This window comes from Alligator mississippiensis, chromosome 2 (assembly GCF_030867095.1).
Source record: "Alligator mississippiensis isolate rAllMis1 chromosome 2, rAllMis1, whole genome shotgun sequence".
NCBI classification, from domain to species: domain Eukaryota; kingdom Metazoa; phylum Chordata; order Crocodylia; family Alligatoridae; genus Alligator; species Alligator mississippiensis.
The window spans coordinates 104,395,137-104,408,039 of record NC_081825.1 but is presented as its reverse complement, the minus strand read 5'-3'; the positions used below and the strand labels follow the sequence as shown (position 1 = coordinate 104,408,039).

The following is a 12,903-nucleotide window of genomic DNA, read 5'->3' as shown; positions in this document are numbered from 1 at the left end:
CCAGGCTGCCCACAGGAGAAAAGCGGGATGGAGGGAGAGCCAGGCTCTGTGCTCTGCTCTGGCTGCAGCAGCTGCCACCTCCCAGGGTTGGCAGCTGAAGTTCAGCCGCTGCTGGGGAGGTAGGAAGCTGAGGGCTCTGGCTCTGGTCCCCTAGCCATGACAGCTGGTGGCCCCTCCGGCAGCACTGTAGGGGGCAGGGGGATGTGGCCTGGGAATGAGGAGCACCAGCATGGGCAGGGGGAGAGCACCAGCACATCAGGGCTGCTCAGCACCATAAATCAGTGGGGGGAAAGGCAAAGACAGCAGCAGCTGGACCCCTGTCCTGGTGAGTAAAGGATACTCAGATTTTCTATGCCAAAAAAACCATAAATGAAATGCCAAAATGTATAGGTATTTAGAATTTCTTTTATTACATTGACTGAAGCACTGGTAGGCTTCCAAACTGCTTTAAAACTGTAAATATATCAATAAAACACTGCGCTCAACTAATTTTACTTTTATACACACACATCTATACACACACGCATTTCTATATCTATCTATCTATACACACACAAGTGAGGAGAGGGAGCAAGGACCTGCCCACTGCTGCTGCTGCCACCGAGCTTGACACCCTGCGCAGCCACTCCCTGCAGCCCACAGCTGGATCAGGGAAGGAAAAAGTCCTGGGGCTTCCCCTGCTCCCAGATCAGCAGAGTATAGGAACTGCTGTGGGCAGGTTCCCCCTTTCTCGCATGCTTCCTGCTTGATGCCCCCCAGTGCCCCCACCCAGGACTCTAGCCACTCCTCAGACTCAGCAGTTGACCCAGGCATCTGGGGTTGTGGGGAACTAGAGCTGCTGGTAATTGACCCACACTGTGAAAGAGGGGTACAACCATACCACTGCGCCTCCTCTGGATCTGCCCCCAAGTGATATACTTTGATGGATGTGCCTGAATGACAAAGGGACAGGGAAAACAGTCAATAGGCCAAATCATGGCACTGGATAACTGCAGACAGCTCTACTTGGCTAAACAGATTGACTTTTATCAGTAGATGGTAAGGATGGTAAATCCAAAAAAAAGATGACAAAGCCGATAGGGAAATACAGAACGCCCGGGCGAGGGACTAACAATAAAAGGATGGGGGTGAGGTTGGGAACGCACCTAGGTTACATGCGATACAAAGTTAGCCAACTAAGCCCGGGGGTAAGGGGAGAGGGGAGTGGGGAGGGGGAGGGAGGGGGGGGGTTTCGCGACGCTGAGAGAGAAAGAGGATAGAAACACACATACCCGTGACAATGGTCCGCAACGGTGGAAGGAGTGGTCCGAAGATGAAGCGTCTCAGTCTAGATACAGTCTATCGCGGGGGTCCTCTTCGGGTGGCGCTGGGTCGTCGTCCGTCGTTGATGAGTCCTCTTGAAGCGAAGGTCCGTCTGTTGCGGAGGGGGGCGGTTCAGGCGGTCCCCTCCGGGTCCGGTCCGGCGGCTGTTCTCCTGCTGGGGTCCGTGTACTGGCGGTGGCCCGTGATGTGTTCCACGTAAATGTCGCGGGACCACCGGATGGTGTCGGACACCATGAGGCAGTGCATCAGCTTGGCGTAGCGGCGGGAGACGCGGCAGGCGCGCAGGACGCTCTCGTTACTGGGGTCCCAGGCTCCGAGCGTCCCCACGATGAGCGCGTCGACCGTCACGTCGTAGCCGCGGCCCCTCAAGGTGTCGGCCAGCGGGGCGTACTTCTCCCGCTTGCGAGCCCGGGCGTCGGTGAAGGCTTGGCGCCGGTTCTCGAACGGGATGGTGACGTCCACGATGGTGATCTTCTTGGCCTCCTCGTCGGTGATCACGATGTCGGGGCGCATCTGGCTCTCGCAGCCCGGGACGGTGCGGTTGACGGGGACCTGCCCCGCGGCGGCCGGGATGGCCCTCACCAGCCGGTCCTGGACGGCGTTGTGGCGGAGCTGCCAGGCCCTGGCGTGCGGCTTGCAGCTGCACAGCACGTGGGGGAGGGTCTCGGCCGCGTAGCCGCACCGTCGGCACCTCTTGTCCCGGTGGCCGAAGCGGACGGCCCCGTTGAGAGGCAGGCAGTTGAGGCGGGCGCGGTGGAGGAAGCGCCAGTCCGCGAAGCGCGTGAAGCTCCCGCTAGGCATGAAGTGGTTGCTGGCGTCCCACTTCGAGGTGACGTCGAAGACCTTGCCCTGGTCGGGTTTGGCCCTCAGGTCGCCGGCGTATTTGTTGCGGACGGCGTCCTTCAGGAACCTCTCCAGGAAGGTCCTCGTGCGGGGCGTCACGGTCACGGAGTCGGCGTGCGGGGCTGGCTGCAGGGAGACTGCCAGCTCCCGGCGCTCCTCGGTCCAAGTCCAGGCGCAGCCGATGCGCTTCCCGAGGCGGCGCGTGGCGTTGCGGGCTCGGCTCCACAGCGAGGCAAAGTCCCCGCCGTCTCGGCTGAACTCGCCCTCCAGCGAGCCGCTCAGGAAGGTGGCCAAGTCACGTCCGGTGGGTTGCCTGCCGATCCTCTTGCGGGCGGTCTCCTCCAGGGCGCTGGCGGCGATGATACTTACCGTCGCGTCCGGGCAGGTCAGGAGGCGGAAGGCGTGGGTGACCACGGCGATGTCGCCGAGGTCTCCCATGCGGGGCACGTTGGCACCCCCCTGCCGGTAGGGGATGTGCAGGACCTCGTTGCTGGCCCGCAGCGGCAGGTGCAGCCACTTCTTGAGCAGCCGTCGGATCTCGGCGTCCGCCTTCTTGAGGGGGGTCTTGGGGACCGCCGAGCCTCTCAGGACGAACGCGACGCGGGGGATGAGGAAAGTGTTCACCGCGTCGATCTTCTGCCACGGGGCCAGCAGGGACGAGTCCAGTTTGTGCGCGTCCTGCACGATGCCGTTGATGGTTTCCTCCGGCGTCTGCCTGGCCCGGTGGCCGGTGGGCGTCCCCAGGTGGCAGTAGGCCTCCCCGTCGCGCAGGTGCCGCATCGCCTGGCCCTGGATCGTGAGGGTGGAGTCCAGGACGCGGCTCTTCTGCTTCCCGTCGACGTGCAGGGAAGCGCACTTGGCGACGTTGAAACGCAGGCCCATCCACCTGGCCGCCTCCGACGTCACGTCCAGCATCTGCTGCAGCTGGGTGGCGTCGGGGGCGAGGAGCACGAGGTCGTCGGCGTAGGCCAGGACGCTCAGCTTCTCGCCGTAGAGGTCGAGCCCGCCGGGGCCGCCTGCCACGGCTCGAAGGAGCGGTTCCATGGCCAGGTTGAAGATGATGGGGCTGAGGGGGCAGCCCTGCCTCACTCCCGACCGGATGGGGATCTCCGCGGTCTCCCCGTCGGTGGCGCGGACGGTTGTGGTGCAGCCGTGGTAGAGCTCGCGCACCAGGTTGGTTTCTACACATGAGTTAGAAGACTGAATATGGCCCAATAAGCTTAATAACCAAGAAACACCTGCAGGAGAAGAACCCCCTGGGAGTGTGAACAGTTTACTGTGAGTATTAAATCAGAGAAATCATTATTGTAGAAACAATGCATTATTCAAAAACACGACAGAGACAAGAGACCCCAGAGACAACACAAAAATAAAAGGGCAAAGTCACAGAGAAATAATGTTAAAGGAATCACTTGGAATTGCTTGGGGCAGGAGGAGGAATTTATTTTCACCAATTTAGGTGACACCTACAAAACAGGATATTTTATTTATTCAAGAAAGTTAAGTTATTCAAGAAAAGAAGAATTTGATTACCTTAGAAATAAAGCAATGAATAATGATCTTCAACCCCCCCGTATGTCCTCCTGCCTCATAGAAATAAACTACCCAAAACACTTTGGTTAGTCCAGAATCTAGAAAGAAGGCAAATCAGATTTCCTAGAACTCAATGGAGAACCCAAGCGCATGTCTGTACATGTGGGCCCATAACACTGTTTCATGTAAAAGATTTTTTTTCCACGTGAAGACTATGTCATCATTACACATGGTCAGAGCACTACAGACAGATGGCTAGTACAGTGATCTTTTTGCTGCTACTGGACTCAGATATTTATATACGAAAAGGAAAAAATAAAGCTACATGTTGGACATATGAGAGTTTACTGCCTTCTTGTGCTTGAATAATCAAGCACTCAATTTTCTAAATATTACCATTTCAACAAAGCACTGGAGTCCTATTTTCAAAAAGGGACTTGGGATGACACTAGAAGTGTAAACCCCATGCTGACTTTCAGTCAGACATAGACTCCTAAATTACCATGCACTTTTGAAAATACTACCTTAAAAGGTTTTCATGCAGAATTTTGTGTTTAATAATCTATTGGCTTTTTTCCCCCTACACAAAGTAAGAAGACAAAGGCCTTTCAACAAATTCGACAAAAGCCTTCAAACACCAATCTATATCCAGAAACTGTGACAACCAATAAATAGGACTAATTTTACAGAAAGGGTAGAATCTAGCAATAGTGGGTTATTGTTGAAACAAATGGTGTGTGCCATCTGCTTTAAAAGTATTGCAAGTTAACCCCCATTGTCCCCAAAACTGCCCAATTTGTTGTTTAGTTCAATCAGCAGAAGATTTATATCATTCATGTGTGGGGGGAAAACAAGCTGGGCAGGAAGAGTGAGTGTTAGGAAAATGTCTGACATGAATTGATATTTGGCTTCTGGACCGTTAAGAAATTAGCATGCCATAAGCTGCTCCAAAGTCACACATACCATCTGCTTCTAGGATGTGTAATAGATAGGACCTTGTCCCTCAGTCATTTGGGGATTACAAAAAGCTATTTTACATTATGTTGCATCAGAGGACTTGATGTTAACAAGCCCCCATTGCAAAGTTACAGAGCTTCAAAGCTCATCAGCTAGCACCCTAGTGTGGACCCTGGAGTTTCTCTTCACCTGTGAAAATTAACTCTGAATCAAGACTACTTAATTCTGAGGAAGAGCATTTGCATAGGGATTTAAAGTGGTTTAACTAATCCCCTTAAAAAGTTAATTAGGATTAATTTTCATGAGCATCCTTGCATTGAATAGTTAAAAGTGGGTTGATGTTGCATAAACAAGCCAGGAAGGAGACATGCTATTTTCACAGCTCTGTAAAGCTATTTATGGGAGCTGAGGATTATTGCATTAGGGAAGGCAAAGGACACTGTAATAAATTCCAGTAAGAATGGGAGGGAATAAGTAGCAGACAGTCAGCAACCTAACTGTAAGGGAAACAGTAAAGAGAGAAATGGTAAGACAACTGGAGTCACACAATCAAACACTGCAGGGCGAGTGGGGCTACTATACCCTCTGTGCAACAGAAAAACCTTCAAGTGATTAAGAAAAAAATCGCTTATCCTCAAATGGAGTCACAAAAGGCCACAAAATAATCATGGTGTAATGTCCTCAGGCAACAGACAGCTGTTCACTTTCACTGCACCAGAAATGAATAATCTGTGCTCAAAAAGATTTTACTTCCTTTTATGAGCTGTTATTCCCTTTATGGAGGCAGTTTTCAGCTACTGCAGTCATCTGATGCAACAAAAATAAACTTGGAAGTCAGAAGGACAACACCAAAGACAAACGAATACAAGAAAGAACCAACAACCAGGAAATACAGGCAATAGGTACATTTTTAACATCTACACTGTCATTCCAATTAGAAATACAAATTCTAAGGATCTGAAGTAGAATAAAAACATTTCCTACCTAATGAAAATATAAACCAAGTAATGTTACAGCGGGGCTGTCCAACTGGCAGCCCACAGGCCACATGCAGACTGGAGGCTCCCACCAGGGAACCACTCCCTCCCTCACTGCTCCAGCTGCTACAATGGTCAGGATCTCCAGGCTTCCCTCTTCCTCCTCAAGCTTCTGCTTCCTGCCTCCACTCCTGCAGGTGAGGCGGTGTGGTGGGTGTAGGTCTGTGCTGCCAGTGCTCCCCCTGCACCCAGCTGTGCAGGTGGCAGAGGAAGGGGGTTAGGCTGCACGCGCTGCTGGGAAAGTAGCCAGACTACCTACAGGACAGGTGGGACCCTGGAAGGGCCACCCTTGTGGTGTACAGCCTACTTTGAGTGCAGCCTGGGAGTCTGCAGCACATGGCCTCCTGGTGCCCAGAAGTTGAACAGCCCTGATGTACAGAGATCATGGAAAAAACCCACAAAAACCTACTCCTATTGCAAGAGTCACAAAATAACCCGTTATACAGTCATACTTGGTCTTTTTCTGTGTGTGAACAGAGCTACTGTCTTTTGAAGTTCTGAACTGTCCAGAGTTGTGACATGTTTCTTGGGATTGGGGTAAGAGGGTTTGCTCTATGTCTCAAATCTTTTTCTTGACTCAACATTTGGGAGAGAGCGCTGCTGTCTGGAAACCACACATTGGTGAGTGAAAAAGAGGTTGCTTACATGCTGTTTGCGACCACCCTCACCTGCTATTGTTCAGCAGAGTGGGAGTTAGTACAAAATAGCAAATGTAAATGAGGCTTCTAAAAGGGACCTCCATAATGCTGAAGATCTTCTATTCAGAAAGGCCACATTTAATTAAAATCTGTTGTTTCACTATTACTTGTCACTATGGACCAATTATGTTACATTAATTTTAGATTAAATTCCACTGCACATCTAAGGCTATTAGGTGGATATAGTTAAAACATTTTTAAAAAGGATGGTTGTCTGAATGGATAATTACCTGACTTCAAACTAGCACAACTAACACTGCTGCCTCTATCTGCTCTACTTTTATTTTACCTGCTCACTGTCAAAGTTAGTAGGTCTATTCACAACATTTAGTACCATGGTGCTCAGACCATCCTACTCTCTCTGGTTCTGGATGAGAGTACGTTGCACTGGACAATCTTCATCCATGAGATTGGGTAAATTCTCCATGACTTCTGCACCCTACATCAGCAGATGGTAAACTTTTTAGGCTATGGACAGGAGTGGTCCCATATGGAGAGAAGTCGGGACTCAGGTGCTGCCACTGCTTCTCCCTGAGAAGGCACAGGGACAGCTTCCACTGCTGTCACTTCTCCATGGTGGCACAGGAAAGTGACTGCTGCCAAAGCCCCCTCACCACTGCAGCCCAGCCTGTGGACAGAGGATTCAGCCCATGGGTTGTAGATTGCTAGTCCCTGTTTTATATGGTTCTTCTTCCACCAGAGTTGGGTTTTCAGGCCTATTCTTTTCAATAACCAGTTATTTCACATCAATAACCTGATGGAAATGGGAAATAACTACATTTCACTAACTCCCAGCTCCAAAAAAGGAGCTATAGCAGGGGTTCCCAACATTTGTGCCCAAGGGCACATTCAAATTTAAAAGAAAAAGCAGCGGGCACCAACATGACAGCATTTTTTGTTGGAATAATGATTTTTACTGATCATCAAAATGCACGCAGGCACCTGAATAAACCTTGGGGGGGGGGGTACCATGGCACCCATGGGCACCATGTTGGGAACCACTGATCTACAGGCTCCACATTTGGAACAGGATTGCTAGCCAAGAATAAAGCCAACAACAGAAAATTACACCAACAGGTTCAGGCAGGGGGAAATGAGGAAAAGAATACTTTACAAAACTACTAGAACCCTAGGTATGGTGATTGCTGCAGAACTGACTTAAAAAACCATCAGCCATGGCGAAGACCACTTTTTATTCATTAAATCATGTCACTAGACTGCAAACCTCTCAATGAAAGCTGGAAATGAGTGGCCTTGCAGTTTTAGAACATTACAATACACAAAATGCCTGGGTAGGGGTGGGGAGTCCTTCAAGCTTTGCAGCTTCTACAGGTCAAGTTCATTATGCACACCACACCTAGAACTCTTGGCATTTCCTCCTTTCCACATGCAAGCTCTCTGGATACCTTCCTACCCACTTCCATTTAACAGCTCCCTGAAACTTCCCTATTTCTCTTGCCTGGAGATTTTCCTGTGCTCATCCTCTACACTCCCTCCCCGCTCTGCTCTCTCATGTCAGAGTCGATGTGTAGGACATCACACGCCTTTACTACCATCTCATAATTCACCCTTCAACCCATGTTAGGGGTCTTGTATATGACCCTACAAGAATCTTTGCAATTATGTACTTTTAAAACAATATACACGACTCAGTTTTCCCATGTTCCTGTGCACTACTACCCTCAACAGGCTCCCTGAGCTGGAGGGGTAGGGAATCTGACTGAATGGCACATTGCTTTCTGAATAAATAAAAACAGTTATCAAGAGCCAAATGACATCAGCACATGTAAATGGACTAAACCTTTAACAATTAGGAACTGAAAAAACTCAGAACAAAGACACCCAGTAGGAAGAGACTAATCTCTGAGGTTTTACTGTAGTTAGGACAGGGTTACAGTGCTCATGGCTGACAGGGGAAATAATATCCCCAAGACCTTCGGGGCAGGGCAGACATTTGGTGCAAGATCTGGCTTTGTTGCTTCCCAGTTGCCTTATAAATGCCATCTTGTTGTGTTATAACTTTGTATTATGGCAACTACATATTGATTGTATTTCAGCCTTGGAGTTAAGTGTTCCTGCCAGATTCTAAATGTGTCAAGAGTTGGGGGTAAGGCCATGGACAGAAATGTTTGAATAGCTTGCAAGTCCAGTGTCTGAGTGGACGAGCTCTTTGGCAGTCCCATGACAGCCCCCATACTCTCACTTCTGCCATACCACAGTGCCTATTTCCTACCTTTGGGGTAGCTCCTTGTTCCTCTCCTTTCTCCCCCAAGATCTGGGTTCCCTATTTTCATTACTCTGCTGCTCTTCCATGACAGGGGATCTGCATACCTGCATAATAGTCCTTCAACCAACTGCTCATCCTGGGCACTGTGGGTCTTTCATTCCTTTCCTTTCCTTCTGTGCACCCTCCTCAGCAGAGCACCCCACTTCTTCCCCCAGGCTAGGGTTTCTGTATGCTCCATATTTCAAGAGCTATCTACCTTTCCCTCTCCCACACTAAGGTCCCTTGATTTCCCCTCCTTTCGCAGCTTTTGCGCGTCCCCGTTCTCCCCACCTCTCACACCAGGCTCCCATATTCTTCCCACAATCATGCAAGGGGCTTTGTGCCCCTCTGTCCACTATTTATTACTTGGAAAACATATAATTCAGGGTGTTTATTATACTTGATTAGGACGATAAACAGAGCCAAGATAGGACTGCAATTATACCGGATCAGTGTTGTAGTAGGTGTGATATTCCAAGTGAAAAGAAAGAAACAGGATTTACTTGGCAATATTTTTATCAGACCAACTTTGGAGAGAGATGTTACATGGGGTTTTGGATGCAAAATACCTGAAATCAGCCAGGAATACAAACGAAGTTAAACATCAGTTAGAATAATAACTTTCACTTCTAAGTGAAAGTGATCACTTAGAAAGGGAAGTGGGCAGTAAAGCTGTGGAGCAAAAAAGTTAACAGAAGTAGTTACAGACCAACTAAAGAACATCTGATATAGATCTACTCAATTATGTAAAGAATAAGACCATTTTATATGTGCAAAAGTTGAGAGAACTAGGCTTGTTTAGCTTGCAGAGAAGGCAATTAAGTGGGGACATGACAGTGTCATAAAGAAAAGAGCTGTTTTTCTTTGCCAGAGAGGGCAGGACATGAGGAACTGGCTTCAAATTACAGCAAAGTAGCTTTAGATTAAATCAGGAAGTATTTCTTTATGTTAGATCAGTGAGGCAGTTAAGCAGACTATGCAGAGAAGTTGTAGAACCTTCTTCATTGGAGGTTTTCATGAAAAGGTTGAACGAACATTGGATAGAGATGATTTAGGAGTACCATTCCCAAATTCTTTAAGGGAATTAAACCTGACAACCATTCTAGTGCTTTCCAAATCTATGCATCTATAAAAAGGGAAGAGGAACTATTATCATGAGTGAAGTGCAAAGAGTTACCTCTTGTTATGTTGGAATGCATTACTGGGTGCTATCTATCAGTAGTTTTGCTTACAGACAACTTCAGAAGCTATGGCAATGCTAATCAGATGGCAGGTCTTGCAATCCCCAGTTTCTCTCATTTGTTTTCTGTTTAAGGTCAGTGATGCCTCAAAGCTTCCTTGAAGTGTTGAGATTGACCAGAGATGGCACTCAAAAGCTTTTTGTGTTCTGTACACAAATGACAGCTGAACAGATGTCCGTGCAAGGTTGGCCAACCATGGCTGAGTTACTGTGGTGCAATCTATTATCCATAGGCTGCTTTATTATTGGGGATTAAACAGATAGATCTAGAGCCTTCTTCACACACTGCACTCTAGGACTCGGGAACAGAATTGGTTGCATGCTAAAACACCTAGCTATATGCTAAAATAGCCATCTCAGCAACAATCTAATGACAGAAGTCTTTTATGTTTCATGAATATGTGTTCTCACAAATACCTGTCCCATCAACAGGGTTTCTATTCCAACCTGATCAATGAATTATCACAAAAAAAGACAGTGCTCAGCTTAGGGGCACATTTCCCACCAGCAGCAAACAATGCTCTATTTTAGTGTTTTTATTCTTACCACAGGCAATGGTCCAGTATACCAAGGAGTCTGGTGCCTGGTAGAGGATCCGGTATGGTGCCACCCTAGCACTGGAGTCCAGCACAACATCAAGAGTACCCACGAGGAGACCTGTGAAACAGGAAATTCTTTGTTGGTGAATATGTATTGAGTGCCTCCTTACCATTCATGACAGGAGTTCAGTGTGCTCCCCATAACCCTGTCCAACAGTTCTCCCCATTCAGCTGTCATGGCAGGAATGATATGCTCCTTGTTTTTGTCTACATAAAGGTGACAACACTTCTGCCAAAGCTATAAGATCTACCATCAAAATAGATGGCAACTTCTAACAAACTGATGTTAGCTGAAAGACAAACAGGTTTTAAAATATAGATGCTATTTAAAAGCATATTTTAAAATTAGTTTCTAAGTCTTTTTCCAGTTCCTCAATCTTTAGGAATTTCTTTAAGATACACTGATTATTCACTAGATGAACTCAATTTCTAATTTCAGGTAGGAGAAGAATAAACCCAAAGATACTTAAAACTAGATTCCTATGACATTTTCTGGAATCTGTGTTGAAAAGCATGGTCTTCTCTACCCTACCAGCTAATTTTCAATGAAAAGGGTATCAGTGGAAAGTAAATTTTCCCTAAAAATAAATATAAGCTTACTTAGACTGTTGAAGGGGCATCAAGAGTGCCTTCAAGCTGTTCTGTATCGAGCTCTACTGGGTGTTTTCCTGCCCCTAACAACAATAAAAATTGATGGAATTTCAGAGAGTAATCAGCAAAATTGTTAAAAATCCCACAAATGGGAACAATTTATATATATTTTAATTCTTTTCATTAAATAGAAAGAGACAGACCACATGGAAAATTCCCTCATTTGCTACCTATAATTTTCCATATAGTATTATTATTATTATTGAAGATAAGAAAACTGAGGAGGGGAGGGCAGGAAGAAAGTATTTCAGAGAAGCATGCTGTGAGATTTTGCACTGTAGTTCAAGAAAGCTGATAATTCTTTTATCAAAAGCATCCTTTCCCCAAGTATTAATTTGACAAAGGGTGAACACATCATAGCTTTTGTAAACTACTCATTACATGCAACAAAACTGAGAAAGTTTTTTAAAAACAAATATTCCAACAAAAATCCCCTTTCCCTGCTCATTTGCAGCCTTTGTTCTGTTAGTTCTTTATTTTGCAGAAGCTTTCAGAGGGAATTAAACTAGAATTTTTATTATGAATATCAAGATGAGTCTTTTCTTCACCCTTCCTCTTTCTGGTACAAAACACTCTTTCAGATTTACTTTACACATCATAAGGAGACAAAGAATAAAAGCCTCTTCTTTCCCTTTGGTGGTTTCCTTTATTCCGCAAATTTCAACTGGCATTTGCAACTCCCCCACCCACAACCAATGTACAGTCATTAGCAGGCTTTCATTTAGAGTCATAGAAAATGAGAACTGGAAGGGACTCAGGAGGTCATCTAGTATCCAACCCCCTGCTCAAAGCAGGACCATCCCCAACTATAGCATCCAGCCAAGGCTTGCATCTACCTGGGTCTTAAAAACGTCCAAGGATGGAGATTCCACCACCTCTCTGGGTAGCCTGTTCCAGTGTTTTCCTACCCTTCCAGTGAGAAAGTTTTTCCTTATATCTAGCCTAAACTTCCCTTGCTGCAACTTGAGAACAGTGTAGATCCATCCTCTTTGTCACCACCCTTCAGATAATTGAAGGCTGTTATTAAATCCCCCCTCAGTCTTCTATTCTACCAACTAAAGAAGCCCAGTTCCCTCAGCCTCTCTTCTTAAGTCTGTGTGGGGCCTGTGCCCCCACCCTCCCCCCCAGATTGGCTGCCACCGCCACCAGCTTCTGTGGGTGGTCACTGCTCGCCACCCCACTGCCATCCACAAACTGTGCCCCCCCCCGGGTGTCTCAGGAGGCACCAGTCACCCTTGACTGGATCTCTCTCCAATTTGATGCATTTCATTTAGCAAAAAATTCTTGTATAGATTTACCTAAACTGTGTTTTCTCCTCTCTCTGCATTATCATCAATCAGCCTCATTGTTTGTGGAAGAACTCTCAGCTATGCTGCATTCCCATGCTAGAACGTTAGCTGCTGATGCCAGAAGCAGAACAGAAAATGGGTGAATAAGAGAAACACGCTGTTGTTACCTGGATAAAATGGCCTGCTCACAGTTCTTCATTACACACACACACACACACGCATCTACCTTATCTGTTTGTCTTTGTGACTATGGCTATACACTAACCAGATGGCTTCACCGAACGTTCTCAATTGCTCTTAAGTAACTCCAACTCCTTCCTGAAACCAATGGGCAAAATAATTTATAAATTTTCCTTTAAAAGTGTTTTATTTACATTCCTCTCCTTTAAACACCATTTGCTACCATTCAGCCAGTTCAACAGTGAAGCCCCGATTCACAAACTAGGTATCCATGACCTTAGAGCAGG

The 12,903-nt window shown here is 47.0% G+C and overlaps 1 protein-coding gene across 2 annotated transcripts in view; it reads right to left on the bottom strand.

Annotated features, from left to right (window-relative positions):
* The window catches only part of TBC1D9 (TBC1 domain family member 9), an 81,833-nt gene that overhangs the window by 44,792 nt on the left and 24,138 nt on the right, over positions 1–12,903 (bottom strand). For both annotated transcript variants that reach the window (XM_019489779.2, XM_006266891.2), the window contains exon 2: positions 10,444–10,554. In XM_019489779.2, coding sequence (XP_019345324.1) covers positions 10,444–10,554 — 111 coding nt within the window. The remainder of the gene's footprint in view (positions 1–10,443; positions 10,555–12,903) is intronic.